Source organism: Euprymna scolopes, chromosome 41, assembly GCF_053919585.1.
Source record: "Euprymna scolopes isolate OS-2025 chromosome 41, ASM5391958v1, whole genome shotgun sequence".
Classification (NCBI taxonomy): Eukaryota; Metazoa; Mollusca; class Cephalopoda; order Sepiida; family Sepiolidae; genus Euprymna; species Euprymna scolopes.
In genome coordinates this window covers 66,976,484-66,994,026 of record NC_136522.1, presented here as the reverse complement: position 1 = coordinate 66,994,026, position 17,543 = coordinate 66,976,484, and the positions used below count along the sequence as shown (strand labels likewise).

The following is a 17,543-nucleotide window of genomic DNA, read 5'->3' as shown; positions in this document are numbered from 1 at the left end:
CAGTAATTACTGCCTTCCATAGTTGTCATCAAACCACATTTTGGCCAACTAATCCTTTAGCCTGCTTGTGTAGGATTGAAACTGCTTTCTTCTACGGACAAAGCTCACTTGTAACTGTAGAGACTCAATGCTTCTATCCACTGTGCCACGGAACATGGTGAAACAACAACTATGAAGATGAGGATAACAGTCTGCAAAAGAACGAATATTCCACAGCAGTTGTTCCCAATCTTTCTCACATGGCGTCACACTTTACGGCTCTTCATGGCACACCTATCACAAATAAAGTTTTGCTTGCAATAAAAAATAATTTTTGGTTTGAAATCTAGGATGGTTGTCTTTTCATCCTAATTGAAATGATTGCTTCATTGGACCACACATCATGCACAGCAGAGAAGTTTGTTTTGTGGGATTTTACTGGTCAACCGTTTGGGTCGTGTGCTGCGGATTATCTATGGGTTTAAGCCTTTGACTCCCTGCTCTAGATGACATATGAGTGATATGTTCTTTTTAATTTTTTTTTTTATGAAAAGGCCAATTTTTTTTTAAGGAATGAAAGTATGTTGGATTGATTCTCTATCTGTATAAAAGCCAAGTACGTCCAAGGATGGAGTACTGCTGCCACATCTGGGCAGGAGCTGCTAAAAACAGCCTATCCTGCCTTGACAGAGTACAAAATAGACTTTGTGGTTTAGTGGGGGATGCCCTTTTCTCTTCCCTGCAACCTCTCTCCCACAGAAGAGACGTTGTGAGCCCGTCTTTGTTTTATCGTTACTTCCATGGCAGGTGCTCGCCTGAGCTCCAATCCCTCGTCCCCCCTCGCCAATCTTTCACGAGAAACACCCGTCTGGCTGAAACTACTGTCAATAATTTTCCCCACTCTCTATCTGTGCCTAAATCCAAACGTAGATTCCATGAGCAAAGTTTCTTTCTTAGAACTGCACGCCAGTGGAACTCTCTTCCGTTTGCCTGTTTCCCACCTGACTACAACTTGGACGTCTTCAAGTCCAACATAAACAAACTCCTGACAAACCGCCCCCTTAAGTAAAGACACTATCAAAACCCCCAATACTAATGATTACTACAATACTATCTCATTGATTATTGCACACGCAATAACCCTTATCCCTAAGTGGCCTTCGGGCCTTGATAAGTGGTGACCCCCATGTAAAAAAAAAAATCCCTCATTGTTAAAAAATTGGTGCAATCAATTAGAAAATGTTTAACATGGTATACAAATGGATTGATTTTCTTTTCTCAAGAGATATGATTGGGTTAAACGTGTATGGTCTACTTTTATTTTTGCTCGTGACTTCTTTTCTGTTTAGCTTCACATTTTGTTCCTACGTTTTGATTGTTTTTGGCATTATTTCATAGTTTGTTGTTGGGAAATTCATCCCAGTAAGTTTGTTATTTTTCCATTATGTATGCAATATATTTTTTGACATCAGAGTAGGATTTTAAAATTTAAATCAATTGGAATGTTTAAGGCAATTGTTGCTGCTGAGTCAGCCATTTTCTTTGATAACGGTATGACTTGGTATCCAGCAGAAAATGATTTCTTTTTGACAGTTTACTTTGCAGAGTAGTTTTGCAATCAGAGGATTGTTTCGTTGGTGCTTCCTCTCTTTGGTCTTTCTATCCTCCTTGATCCTTCGACTATTTAACATGGTGCCAGTTGATGCTGACATTACAATTATTTTTATTACTAGACACAATCTGGGTTGAAATGAAGTAATTCATAACGTGGTAGAGTTCCTTTTTACTTGCCTTCCCACGAGGGCAGAGTTAGACACCAAGGTTAGTTTTTAATGTGGGGGGAAAAAACAAAAATAAAAATTGTCTCGGATTTCTTCTCGACTAACCAAGGACAAAAAAGTGAAATGCAGCATTAGAACAGATACTACACTCTAATCTTGGCCCAAAGGCCAAGAACTATGATGTGGTAGAGTTATTGAAACAGCCCAAACATTCCCAAAAGGGTAATTATATATCAACAGTTGCAGCATTTACAAGTGTTTATTTCCTTTCTCCAAAGGAAATACGGAATTAAATTCTAAGTTTTGCAATATGCTTCAAGGAAATGCCGTTTACCAAAGTTTTTCATTTTAAAATGACTATTACCTTCCTATCTTGAAGAGGCGTGCAGAGTCACAGATTTAAGGGCAGATTTTAAATCTAGGCCAGAAGTATTTTTTTTTTTCTAACTGACACCAGGGTCTGAATTTTTCTGTCAACTACTCATGACTTAACTTTGGTATCAATAGATGTAGACAGTTTTCTCAGAATTGTGGCATTTTTTTTTTTTTTCAAAAGAAAAAAAAAAAAAAGAAAAAACAATTTGTGTGAAAATTTCCAGTCCTTCTGCCCACTGGTATGGGTGGTGGGAGGGGAGGCTAACAATTTTCACATGAACCAATTTCTATGTTTTTCTTATTTAACAGTCAGTAGCCAGATTTTTTTCAATTGATTTCCCACCTCTGCTAAAAACTTGGATTCCATATAACTAAACTCTTTGTATAACATGCCAATATTTAAGTGCATAGCAGAACAGATGTGAATGAGAGGATTTCAAAACCTAACCCTTTCCCAGACAACCCACCACCAGCACCCATAGCCTCCTCAACAGTATTAGAGCTGCAACTTAGCTAAAGGAGCTCTAATGAAATGAAATACAAAGGTGTCTATGCTGGAATCCAGCTGCCTTTGATCTTCTCAGCATATAAAAATTCATTAATAGCTCCAGAACCACTCTAGGGTTGGTGAAGACATCCAGGAGGCTAGCTGAAAATATAGTTATACACTAAAACTGACATTGAACCTACTTCTGGTCTATGCTGTTCGCCACTGGTTCCGGGACTGGTTGTTCATAACTATCTTGATCATTGCAGACTGTTTTGCATGGTCGGCATTCAGCCAGGACACTGTTCTATGGGAAGAGCGAGCTCAACATATCCTGGGTGAATGTCACCAAGTCTTCCAATCGTTCTTGTCAATGAATCTGAACAATCTACAACAAGCAAGAGTGTCCAGTCATCTACAACAATGCAGGCTGTTAGTGCCTAGAGATAATGACCTTCCTCAATGACCTCGTTGAACTCTGTGTCAAGAGTAACTCAAAATTATTCATGAAAAAAAAAAAAAAAATAGTTCTTCAAATCTACAATTTGCTTTTTATTAGCATTACAAGCTCCCATCGCTGACCATCGCTGACCAGTGCTGCTAAGCCGACTAAAGTATTCTCTTAAAAATAGAAAACTGTTTTTCTGCTTTCGTTTTAGTAGACTAGTTATTTTTTTTGTTCTGAGTGTCAATGTAAAAAAATTATTTTCAAGTTTTTCAACTTTTATTTCCAAACAATACCAAGCCAAAACTATTGTTTTTAACGCTTTTAGTACAAAGTACTAAAAGCGTTAAAAACAACAAAATGTACTAAGTACATGCGTTTCTGTTATCATGACATAACTTCTTACTTGTACTTAACGTTTTTTTAGGGGTCCAAAAAACAAAAAAAAAAAAAAATAAATAAAATAAAAATAAAATATAACACGGAAATTACATAATTGTCGATGCAATAATTTATTTCAACCATATGGTATTTTCAAGCATCTAAACTAGACAATTACATTTTTGAGTATCAAAAATGTAATTGTCTAGTTTAGATGCTTGAAAATACCATAAGGTTGAAATAAATTATTGCATCGACAATTATGTCATTTCCGTGTTATATTTTTATGTTATTGCTCTGTTTACTACATTGAGCTCTCATACTCCTGGAATTATTCCATTATAACACTATATATATATATATATATATATATATATATATAGTGTTATAATGGAATAATCCTGTCTAGCCGCACTGATGAGCTGTGAAACAGCGAAACAGTACTGTATGTGGATGACTATATATATATATATATATATATAAATAAAGTACTCATGTATATAAAAATATAATATAAATAAAGGTACTCATGCACTTATGCTGAAACAACGTTTAGAAACCCATTCTCAACATGGGGAGGGAAGGGTGTTTTGTTAACTATTCTGTACTTTCACCTAACAAATAAAAAAAAATAAAAATAAAAAAAAAATAAAAATAAAAAAAAAAAGATATTGTGAAACTGGAATTTAACTTGAAAATACTATTTGAAAAATAGGACGGTAATATAAATGCATAAGCACGCAAATAAATATTACCAAAGGCAAGATAAGTTACTCTTCTACTTAGTCGGATAAGTGTTTAGTGTATTTATTTAATGTAAAATGTTTATTTCGAAGATTAGTGTCGAGCGTTACACAAGCACAAGAAAAATAGCCATGTGGTATCTCATGTCTTGGAAATTTCGACAATGACTTAAAATTATATAAAATACCGTTAGAAACCCCACCAATAAATGTCCTGACATTTATTGGGGGGGAGTTTCTAAAATAATAATAATAATTAGGCGGTTCGATAAAGAATTTCATTGTGGCACATTTTGTAAATTTTTACCTTGTTTCCACCTTAACATTTTTCTTTAAAATGACTACCTCTTAGGGGTTTTCAGGTATGCCGAAAACGAATATCGCATTTAAATTTTCTGCAAATAAGTAGCTTTCCGGATATCAAGCAATCTCATTTCTTATGTTATTGCTGGTGGTCATCTTGGTACACACATTTGCGCATAGTTTCTCGGGGTTGCGTTTGCGTGTACCAAGATGGCCACCAGCGATAACAAATGACATTGCTTAATATTCGGAAAACTTATTTGCAGAAAATTTAAATGCGATATTCGTTTTCAGCATACCCTAAAATCTATAAAAGTAATCATTTTGAATGTTAAGGTGGAAACAAGGTAAAAAATTACCGTTTTATTTTTGTTTATATACTTGAATTTTCAGTAAAACAACAAAATAGAAATTACGAAAATTACCAGCAAGTGGTGAATATATAGTTGCTTACTAGGATTCTTGGTATCCTGGTACTGTGAAAGCTACATCAAGGATTCATGTAGAGTACGAGTTCTAGGTTGCCTGTTCTCATATCATCAACTCTGTAGAAGCGCCTTTTTTTTTTTTTTTTTTTTTGTTTTTTACAAACTGTTTATAATGTAATTGCCCCCACCCCATGTAGAATCTAAAATCGGTGTAAATGACGATTAGTAAAAAAAAATAAAATATAAAAATAAATGACTAAAAAAAAAATATATATATAAAAATAAGTGACTAAAAAAAAAAAAAAATAAAAATATGTGACTAAAAAAATAAATAAAATAAAAATATGTGACTAAAAAAATAAATAAAATAAAAATATGTGACTAAAAAAATAAAAATAAAAATATGTGACTAAAAAAATAAATAAAATAAAAATATGTGACTAAAAATAAAATATAAAAATGTGAATAAAAATATTTTTATATTTATTTTTTACTCACATTTATTTTTATATTTTATTTTTTTAGTCATATTTATTTTTTATATGTGAATAAAAATAAAAATATAAAAATAAATATGTGACTAAAAATTTTATAAAAACACCAACATTTTGTTGTTAGCGTTGAGTTAAAAATGGGTTAACGTAGATATTCAACAAAATTAGAAATTTTTTCGTTTTCATTTTCCATTTCAGGAACTCCAGTTTCACCTTTGTATGATGACTACGTTTTTCACTTCCAAATTTTATTGAGCTGGTATGGGTAGGGGATGTGGGTTGATCTGTACAAGCACCAAGAATGTTTTTATACTTACAAAAATACATTTTGTGCTTCGATGAACCAGAAAAGTTTTGCTCAACGTTAGTCATGAAAAATCAACAATCTCGAAAAATCAACAACCCAGTTGCCTTTTTAGTAACATTGGTGGATGAGAAAAAAATGTTACCAAATGAAAGATTATAGTTACTCTTTTCCTTACCGGAATAAGTTTTTTTTTTTTTTAGTGTCTTAACTTATTTTAAAGCATTTATTTTAAAACGAAAGTCCCGGTTGAATACAACATGGAGCTTCCAAATCCCATGTAAACAAATTCTGGTTGAGCTGTCCCCATAACCAATCTAATTCTACCCAATTTACACCATTAGCGATTACTTAACTACCACCTTATATTTATTAACCGGTAAATGTCGATATCGGAATACCCTGGCCAAAAATCACCGTTAAAAAAAATCGTCCGCGTTCAAACTTAAACATCGAATCGGAAACTCGAGAACAAAATGAAACGAACTTTATTTTTATTTTTACCAGAAAAGATGTATTTCCACTTATTTTAGTAAGAACGAATTATTTCGTTACTAAAATGAAACAATTTTTTTTGTTTTTCCATGCGTACTTAATAAAATTCACTGAAAATGAAATAAATAACGAAATTAAAAAAAAAATAAATTTTAAACTCCGATTTTTTCTTGGTCAAATAATACCAAAACAAATAAGTAATAAACAAGAACTAAAGGCCAAGGAATAAAAAAAATAGCTCCCAAAACTTTCAATCTTTTCATTAAATGAGAATTTGATAAGAATGTTTAACCCATGGCATTTTATTCAACAAAGGCTTTTGGAGAGTCACGAAGTAATTATTAACAAACGATTAAAATTACTTTAATAATAAATAAATGGAATAGGTAAAGCCTTTAAACTATCGAATAAAAAGTCATAGCTTTAAAATTCTTCAAATATTCAGGTGTTAATTCGCGGCCATTTTTCTTGTTCTCGCCTAACGCTCGACTACATTTGTTTTTCGAACCAAATAAACGCTTAAAGGAGTAAAAACACTAAAAAAAACTTTTCCAGCTAGGACATCGCACATTGACTTGTTATATATATATATATGTATTGTAAAACGAATCCGAATTTTCAAGTTAAATTCGGGATCTTTTTTATTAAATTGGATAAAAATACAGAATAGCTAAAGAAAACCATATTAAGCCCCCCTCCCCATGTTCGCCATGTTAAAAATTACGCCCAAACAACACCAGCCCCCCCCACCTCGTCTCCAATGTAAACAGAAAATAGTAAAATCACCTAAAAATGTTAAATAGTATTCTAATCGGTAAATGTCAGCACGTTACTTACGGAAAAAAAGGTTAATTAAACTGCAGAAGCACCTCCTAAGCTACACAAGTTCTATAATTGACTCCCCCTCCCAAAAAACGAAAAACATCAGCTGTTAAACTACGCAAGTTCTTTAACTGAATTCAAAAAAAAATAATAAATAATAAACAAATAAATAAATAAATAACAATAAACAATGTGTTTTGCGCTTAGTGACTGCCAAACGATTGTGAAGATTGGATCGCATGTTTCTGTGGCGTCAGATTTGTGTGTACTATACGAACTATGGAAAAGCAGAAGCGAATTAATGGTTTTTTAAAACCTTTGTTTATCTCCTTCAAACTGCAATTAATAATTAATCTTTGTTATAATTTTGTTAGGTTTTAAGATTTACACAGTTCAACGATTAATAATATTATAAACATTTGTATATTAAATATGAATTACGGTTTTACTGAATGTTCATTTGGTTACCTACGGGGTTCCATATTTTGTTCGGTAAAAAGAGAAACAAAATATGAGAGAGGGGCTACAAAATGCTTAATATTTGTGCAATAATATTTTCAAATTGGTTTTAATCTGGCGATAAAATAGCTGACAAGAGCCATGTTTATATTAAAACTTAATATTTAAAAAAAAATTTAAACAATTAAAAATCTATACTGTAACGGAACATTTTGAAATAATGAAGTTTTAATCTTTTTTTTTTTTTTTTTTTTTTTTTTATTACATTTTCACCCCAAACAAGGCACATTGCCACTTTAATGTAGGGGGCTACTATCAGGGGAAACATCTACTGGGGTACTATGTAGGGATTAGGGCAGCGAGATGTTGGTTCACGTTGCACTTGAACTTATGCATGTCAGTACAGTTGGGGAAGCAGTGACCTGGAATGGAATTCCAAAGTCTAGCAGTTCTGGGGAAGAAACTACTGGAGTAGAAAGATCTTTTACATCTAGGGATCTCTACAGTGTGGGGGTGGGATTTTGTAGCTTGTCGGGTCTGTCGAGGGTGTTCACGTCGTGGGGGCACAAGTGCTTGCAGTTCTTCAGAGCATTCACCATTATAATACTTGTAGAACAGGCAGAGGGATGCAACGTTTCGACGATGGGACAGAGGCTGAAGTTTTGATGCCAGTTTAGGGCCTATCAGATTTGCGACTTTCTTTTGAACCCTGTCAAGGAGCGAGAGACTAGTAGCCGATGCACCGGCCCAAATGTGACAGCAATACTCCATACATGGGCGAATAGTGGCCTTATAGAGGTACAGGATACTTTCGGGTGTTAGAAGTTTTCTAGCACGGTAGAGAGAGCCCACCTTCCTTGCAGCGGCCCTGGCAATGCCCTCGATGTAATTGTTCCAGCTCATGTTTCCTGTGAACGTTAGGCCAAGGAGCTTGAAAGACGTACTCTCAGCTAAAGAGTTGTTGGCCATTGCTATAGGTGGTAGAGAAGGTTTCTTGTAATTATTGAATGAAACCAGTTTTGTCTTGGTGGCATTGAACGTTACCATCCATTTTTGTCCCCATTCCACTACTGATTTGAGGTCATCCTCTAGTGTTTCTGCCATTACTTTAGATATATGTTCATTTGTTTTCCTGTCGTGCCTGCTATAGAGTGTGGTGTCATCAGCATATATACCCATCTCAGAGGCAATTTTGTCGGGGAGGTCATTTATGAATATCAGGAACAGCAGAGGTTCAAGGATAGATCCCTGGGGCACTCCCGCATTTATATTATATTGTTTAGACGTACGACCGTCGAGGACAACCTGGATTTTTCTCTTATCTAAGAAGGATTTAATTATGTTAAGTATTCTACCAGTGATACCGTAAGATCTAATCTTCCTGAGGAGACCCTCATGCCATACCCTGTCAAAAGCCTTAGATATATCTAGAGCTACCGCTCTGCCCACTCCCGCTTTGTCCAGTGAATGGTATATGCGTTCAGAGATTACAGTTAGGATGTCTGCCGTGGAACGGGCTTGTCTAAATCCATATTGATGGTCGGTCAGAAGTTTAGCATCTGTAAGGTGCTGGACTAGAGCATGGTTAATTAAGGTCTCAAATATTTTGGCAAAAAGTGGGAGGAGGCTAATAGGGCGATAATTTAATGGGTCAGTTCTTTCGCCAGAATTCTTGAATACTGGTACCACAGAAGCAGTTTTCCAACAGCTCGGAAAGCAAGAAAAAATTAATGTTTACGAAGTTTCTTTTTCTTGGCAATTCAACTGACTATAGTATATATTAATTCGAAAAAACGCTATTTTAAAAAAACAAAAACATAATAGTAAGTTTATATCAATTTTGTAATTGCAATTTCAAGGTAAATTTTTGTTCAATATGTATTTAAATTTTTTAAAATAAATATTTTTTACTTATTTGAACTCTTATGTTTCATAATAAATAGAAATTTAGATTTAAATATATTTTGTTCGAATTTCGAAAAATAAATGGGGGGGGCACACACTAAAAAAATATTTCCCCTCGTATATTTTACAAAAACTGCATTTTATGTAATTTCATTCTAAAATGGATAAGTATCGAAAATTTCACGAAAATCTGGCCATTAGTTGATTTTTGCTACATTTATTAAACACGGGTATGTTTTCACGTTCGGAATGTCTACTACATGGGAACGTTATTTTAAAGCGCCGATTATGCAAACACGAGTTTTGTCTCGCAATTTCATTATTTTCGTTCGATGAAAAATTTTTTTAATTATTACTGGTTTATTTCGCCGTTCTTCTTTTAAATGGTACAAAAGTTATACTGATAATATTAATTTATAATAAAGTTACATCGTGTTACATATAGGGTGGGGTAATTCTGTGGTGAATTTTGGCAGTCCCTTATTGGTGCTAATGTTTTTGTAAACCGCCCGTGAAAACTATTTTTTAGATCAATTAAAATGCATAAAAAAAACTCCGTAAAAAATCACATATTTTGTTTTTTGAAAAACATTTCAAATGGGCGCTTAAAAATTCCTACGCGATGTGATAGGTTACTTTACTAAGATCGTTCGTAAGCGAACGCATTATGTAAGAAAAACACTGCCGAAAACGGTAAATTGGCGCAAAATAGTCCCATGGCTCAGGGGTTAACCATGCCAGCAGTAAATTTATGACGGGTTTATCAGATTCGTTGTCAGCGACCTCGAATACCCCCCCCCCCCAAAAAAAAAACAAATTAGAGTACCTATTTACTATGCCTCCCCACGGGACAGAGTTAGACAAGGTACAAAAATAAAAATTGTCTCAGTCGTGAAGGATTTCTCCTCCACCGAAAGAGAACAAGAAAATGAAGTGCAGCACTGCAGCATCTGAAGAACAGATACTATACTACTACGGGGTCCGGGCGTCAAGATCAAAGTGTAGTATCTGTTCCGACAGATACTGCACTTAAGATAATTTGTACCAGTCAATGGAGGGGAAACCCTCTATACTGGGACAATTATTATTTTTGGTAACCAGAGTGCCCCCTTTTTGCCTAGTTTTAGGGGAGCTGGTTTTTACCTCACATTAAAAACGGCCTTGTGCCTAATTTGCTCAGTGGGGGAGCAAATAAATACCATCTGTTCCGGCAGATACTGCAAAGCTATGACTAGCACAAAGACCATATGTGGGGGTAACCCCACATATCTGACCTTGGTCACTGAAGGGCCAACCCTTCATACCAACAGTTTCTAATCCAGCTCCCACTTCCCTCCTCTCGGGAGCTGGATCCCCATTTCCCTCCCCCTCCCCCTATCCCCACATTAAAAAACGGCCTCCTGCCTAATTTGCTCAGTGGGGAAGCAAATAAATAACAAGGCCAAGGAGAGTAGTTGGTGTTCTAGTAGCGTAAGGTAATATTGACCGTTACCCGGAAATGAATTATTGTACATTTTTTTTTTTTTTTTTTTTTGTAGTTGGGCACTTTGGTTACCTTCCACCTAACAATAAAAAAGATATTGTGAAACTTGAATTTAATCTTAAATATGCGCGCTTGCGCGTACAACAATGGCCACCACTTATAACAAAGGATTATATTGCTTGATATCCGTTAAACTATTTGCGTAAGAAAAATTTAAATGTGACATTCGTTTTCAGCACCACCCCCCCAAAGTCTACTTCCATGTTTACAAATAGGAAAAGAGAAAAAAGTGCTTATGCACTTGTTTTTTTTTTTTTTTTTTTAGATTAAATCCAGGTTCCACGATATTTTTTTTTTTTTCGGTACTAGTGCACTTTATTGATCCGTGCTGAAATAACGTTATTTAAAAAGCCATTCTTTACATGGGGAGGGTGTTTTGTACCTATTCTGTACTTTAACCTTACAATTGAATAATAAAAATAATAAAAAAAAAAAAAGACATACTATAAAATCTTAAACTTGGAAATACAATTTAAAAAGTAGCGCGGCATTGCGGCAGTAAGTGCATTAGCACCGAATGCTTTTTGGAATAACGTTATTTCAGCACGGTAACAAAAGTGCACACTGCACAAGTACCAAATGTAAATATCCAGATACGCTACAACAGAACACCGACCACTATAATTTTTTTTTTTTTTTTTTTTTATAGGTAATTGAAGTCGCTGACAACAAATCTGATAGTCAAACTTGTGGCAAGTTTACCGTTTGCATGGTATTAACCCCTGAACCCACGAACTACTTTCCACCATGTTGCAACTTCCATTTACGCGCGTGCGCGCTGTAGCATAAACGACGGCTTCAGCCTGAAGGTGTGTCAGAAATTTCGTGAAAAATATTGAATAATTCCACCCCGTCTTTTCAAGCTTATAACTACTCGAAAAATGTAATTCAAGCCCTAATTTTTTTTTCAATTAAAGGAACAAGGACCAAGGTTTCATTAAAAAAAAAAAAAAAAAATGTTTTTTTAAAAAAAGGTTTTAAACTTCGGATTTACAGGTAAATTTCTAAAAAAACACTACTTTTTTTTTTGTTTTAAATTTGAATATATTATTTATTGATCTTTTATCTTCAATTTGTGATATAACACTTTGGTGAGTAAATTAATTATTTACTTTTTAATAGACATTTCAAAATTGGAGGCGTGAATTCGACCCCTTGTCTTTCCAAGCTTATAACTACTCGAAAAAAATGTAATTCAAACCCTAATTTTTTTTTCAATTAAAGGAACAAGGACCAAGGTTTCATTTTAAAAAAAGTGTTTTTTTAAAAAAAATCTTTTAAACTTCGGACTTTACAGGTAAATTTCTAAAAAACACTTTTTTGTTTTAAATTTGAATATATTATTTACTAGCAGGGGTGCCCGGCGTTGCTCGGGTGTTTGGAGGTGTATGCTGTGCAAAAAAAGCAAAAAAACAAAAAAATGGTTAATTTTTTAAAACTTTGACCCCTATTATGACCCTTAAAATTTATAGTTTCGGGCTCAAATAACTTTATTAAGTTAGATCCAGGTTCAAGGAACCTATATCTAAAATTTCAAGTGTCTAGACTCAAAATTGTCGGAGGAGTTTGGTAGAGTTCTTAAAGGTCAAATCGTTGAACTTTGACCCCTTAACAGCCAAATTTCTGGCTGACACCCGTCACATCGATTTTCCCAAATCTCAGTACCCGGTATTTCAAATTTCGAGTCTATAGACTAAAAATTGACAGTTATTGCGTAGGGAAATGTAGACAGACACACAGACAGACAGACACGTTCACTTTTATAGATATATAGATAGATTGATCTTTTATCTTCAATTTGTGATATATAAAATTTTGGTGAGTAAATTAATTTACTTTTTAATAGACACTTGAAATTGGGGGGGGGGTGAATTAAAAAAAAAAAAAAACGTTTGTCTAAAATATTATATTCGGTCTATTGGAAAGGGCATAAAATTTCACATTGACCCTGAAAATATCGTAAAAATAGAATCAATAGAAAAATTGATAGATTTTTAAAATTTAAAAATTGAAAAATACTGAGCTCGTAAAATTCAATTAATTTCATCACTTTTACTTTTAAAACAACTTTAATAGTTTATTTTGGAAGTATAATCCATAAAATAAACAACCCACTTTTAAAAGAGAAATTACGAGTTTTTTATATTTTATTCGCAGTTTCGTGTTAGGGGTGTCAAAAATTCTGATACCGGGCTTCACCAAGCAAACTGCATTCTCACATGGCGCACAAATCTTCCGCGGAAAATTTGAAATTAGATAAAAAAAAAAATAAAGCAAGAAAAGAAAAGAAGCACACCAAATTGTGTGTGTGGGGAGGAGGGGGTATTTTTTTTTTTTTTTTTTTTTTTTTTTCCAGGACATAGAATTTTCTAATTTTCAAAAATACATTATAGCACTTTTTGGGTGGAAAATTTAAAATTAGCTTTAAAAGAAATAAAACAAGAAAAAGAAAGCACTCCAAGTTGGGGAGAGGGGGGGGGGGTAATTTAATTGTTTTTTTCCCCCCTGGAATATAGGATTTTCAAATTTCCAAAAAGTAACGCAAACGCACTGACATTTACCAATTAGAACACCATCCCGCTCGCGCCTCCAATGTAAACAGTAAAATCTTCTAAAACTGTTAAATGGTGTTCTAATTGGTAAATGTCGGTGCATTTACGGAAAAACGGTTAGCTAAACTGCAGAAGCAGCTTCACTGAAGCAGAAGCAAAAAGCACCTATTAAAAGTTCTATAATTGAATCCTCCTCCCGCAAAAAAAAAAAAAAGGAACGAAAAACAAATGTTTGGTGCTTATGTTTTTGTAAACCGCATTAAAAACTACGTGAGACAAAAAAAAAAAAGTTCCCAATTTGTTGTACTTTTTAATTATAAGTCATTAAAAAATGTCAGTCCGTAATTTTTTGATTGGTACGCCATGTGAGAAGGCAGTTTGCAAGGTGAAGCAAAGCAAGCCGCCGTTTATGTTGCAGCGCACGCGCGTAGCGTAAACGGAAGCTGCAAAATGGTGGAAAGTAGTTCGTGGGTTCAGGGGTTAATACCATGCAAACGGTAAATTTGCCCCAAGTTTGACTATCAGATTCGTTGTCAGCGACCTCAATTAACTATATAAAAAAAAAAAACAAATTAGAGTGGTCGGTGTTCTGTTGTAGCGTATCTGGATATTTACCGTACCGAAAATACAAAAGTCAATAATTCCTTTCCGTGTTTACAAATAGGGGGATTGATTTACTATAATGTTGTAACGAAAAAATGAGCACCCCTTTCAAATGTTGAAATAATGACTATTTTGCACCAACCTAATAACATTATTTCAGCACGGTCCGTATTTTGCATGAGATTGAAGATTCGGTTTTTTAAAAAAAATCGACATAAATGAATAAAGTAAACACGTGTTTTCTCGTAAAAAAAAAAAAAAATTAAGGAAAAATTACATGCAAGAAAGAAAACGCTCGTTATTTGTATTCTATGGAAACCCAAAAGGGTAATATTTAACTTAATAAGCTTTATTAATATACAGCGGTACAGGAAGAGATGGATACTTATTGCAGAATACGGTTCTTATTCAATACGGGCCGTGCTGAAATAATGTTATTGTTTAGAAACCCATGAAACACACTGTAAAAATTGAATTTAAGTACCTGAATAAATAAATAATCATACCCTTTAGACTGACCCTAAGTTTGGGTTGGCAATCCAATCAAAAAATTGAATAATGGATTGCGGTACTATTTTCAAACAACTTTACCTAAACCCCATTTGGGTTTGTATTACTGTACACAGATCCGAAAAAGTTGTCAAAAAAAAAACAAAAAAAAAAACAAATATAACAAAATGTTATCAAAAACAAGATAAGTTACTTTTCTACCTAACTGGATATGCTTTTAGTGTTTGTTTTTTTATTTAATGTAACATGTTTATTCAGCTCGAAAAACAGTGTTTACCAATGTATTGGAAAATTAAAAATGGCGCCGGGCTCTGTCTTTGACACAGTAAGTTTGGGGAAAGGAGTTAAAAATAAAAAAAACTATACAAAATACTGTTAAAAACCCACCGGATATATGTCAGATCATGTCACGGTAACATATTGAGCGAGTTTCTTTCTAACAGTATTTTGCAAAGGCAAGATAAGTTACTTTTCTACCTAACTGGATACTTTTTTATTGTTTTTATTTAATGTAAACATGTTTATTCAGCTTGAAAAACGGTGCCACTGGTTAATCCGCGTCTGCGCTAATTTTTAAAATAGTATTTTGAAGTTTAATTATAGTTTTACGATTAAATTGTTAGGTGAAAGTACAGAATAAGTACACAACACCCTCCCGTTTCCATGTTAAGAATGGCTTTCAAAATAACCTAATTATTTCAGCACGAATCAATAAGTGCACTACTGCATGAGTATCCGAAAATGAGTAAAATTACAAATGGCGCCCGACTAAAATAACTGAAAAGATATTGTAAAACTTTAACTTGAAATTACTATTTTAAAATAGCGCAGTTCAATAAGTGCATACACAAATCAAGAGATAAGCTAGAAAATTATGAAATCGAGTTATCGTTGTCTCCCCCCCCCTCAGTCTTTCTCGACTTGTTTATAAAGATAGCGACTATATTTTCTTGTTTAATTTTTGTTTCAGCATTTTACATGTACAAACGGGTTATAATTTAGCAGTTGTAATGTTACTTTTGAGGCATTTTTTTTTTTTTTTGCAATAGTCAACGAAACAAAAGGGTGAATTGAAAAATAAATAAATAAATGTTACCAAAGGCAAGATAAGTTATTCTTCTACCTGCTAGTGCCTTAACTTATTTGAAAGCGTTTGGTGGACGTTTCAGAAATTGCCCCCCCCCACCTCCACTCCATCTAAATTCCAAAATTTACACTTTTCCTTTTTTTCACGTTAATCTCATCGATTACAAACTTAACTTTCTGATTTAAAAAAAAAAAAATGGTCAATGTGCAAATGTGCACTCACTGTTCAACCAACGGTTTATATCCGAAAGCCGTTCTTAACATAGGAGGGTTAAAAATAAGAAAATGTTTGGTGCTAATGCACTTACTGATCCGCGCTATTTTTTTTAATCGTATTTCCAAGTTTAATTAAAGATTTTTTTTATTCAAGTGTAAGGTTAAAGTACAGAACAGGTACAAAACATCCTCCCCTCCCCATGTTAAGAATGTCCTTTTAAATAATAACATTACAGCACGGATCAATAAGTGCACTAGTACCAAATGCCTTAAACAACACAAATTTTCCCATGTTAAGAACAGCTTTCGAAATAAACACCCTTTGCAGGTTGGACAGTGCACGTTGACCACATAATTTTCTGTGTTGTTATTGCGCCATTGGACTTCCGTACGTGAGACTATATCACGTTTTTAATGACATCTTCGTGGTTTTAAAACATGGAAGCAAAAATAAACCGAAATTCGATAATAATAATTAAAAAAAGGTTACATCTTTTTTATTATTATTATTTCATTTGTTTATCAAAGGAAAAGAAATACTTACCGAATTCCAACTGTCTCTTGTTTCCAGTCGCGGAGAGCATTTTTGAGCAAGCATTTAACAGTTAAAAAGAAAAATGGTGTACTTTCAGGGGTTTAATAAGATTGTTTGTTTATTTGTTTTTTCTCTTTCTCAAAATCCAATATTATTTTCTTTTTTTGCATCAATAACGCCAATATGTCTCCGTGGTTTGTTTTGTTTATATTAACTAGCATCAAAGTAAATCCAATCGACATATAACAGAAGATAAATAAAAGAGCGATGGATTTCGCGTGGACGACGCTTTGAAAATGGCGTACACCTAAAACGAGCCTCGTTTTGAAAAAGGGGGAAAACAAAAATGTCGCCCACACATTTTCGGACGAAATTTGCTATCAATTTTTCGGGGGGAGGGCTTTGCTTTTAATATTATGATGTATTTTAATAATTTCCCGATTTATTTTGTCCTATTTCACACAAATAAAGCATTAATAAGCACATTAATAAAACTAATAGTAATTAATATAAAGTATATTTACAATACTGTTTGACCGCTTCTTTTTCTCGTAACTGAGATCGAAAATTTGGGGTTTGTATTACTGTACACATAGATTCGAAAAAGTTGTCAAAAAACAAATATAGAACAAATAAATGTTATCAAAGGCAAGATAAGTTACTTTTCTACCTAACTAGATATATTTTTTGTGGTTTTATTCAGTGTAACATGTTTATTCAGCTCGAAAAACAGTGTTTACCGATGTATTGGAAAATTCAAAATGGCAGCCGACTCTCTCTCGGAGAGGGTACGTTTGGGAAAAGGTATTATAAATAATAAACTAGACAAAATACTGTTAGAAATTCGCTCAATATATGTTACCGTGACATAAGTTGACATGTATTCGGTTGTTTTCTAACAGTATTTTGTCTAATTTATTATTTATAATACCTTTTCCCAAACGTACCCTCTCCGAGAGAGAGTCGGCTGCCATTTTGAATTTTCCAATACATCGGTAAACACTGCATGTTTTTCGAGCTGAATAAACATGTTACACTGAATAAACACACAAAAAATATATCCAGTTAGGTAGAAAAGTAACTTATCTTGCCTTTGA

General features: G+C 33.6%; 1 protein-coding gene across 1 annotated transcript in view; it reads right to left on the bottom strand.

Annotated features, from left to right (window-relative positions):
• Nucleotides 1-16,772, bottom strand: part of LOC145266579 (splicing factor 1-like) — a 74,732-nt gene extending 57,960 nt beyond the window's left edge. The window contains exon 1 of the mRNA XM_080122419.1: nucleotides 16,456-16,772. Coding sequence (XP_079978545.1) covers nucleotides 16,456-16,495 — 40 coding nt within the window. The 5' untranslated portion in view covers nucleotides 16,496-16,772. The remainder of the gene's footprint in view (nucleotides 1-16,455) is intronic.
• Nucleotides 16,773-17,543: the final 771 nt, after the last annotated feature.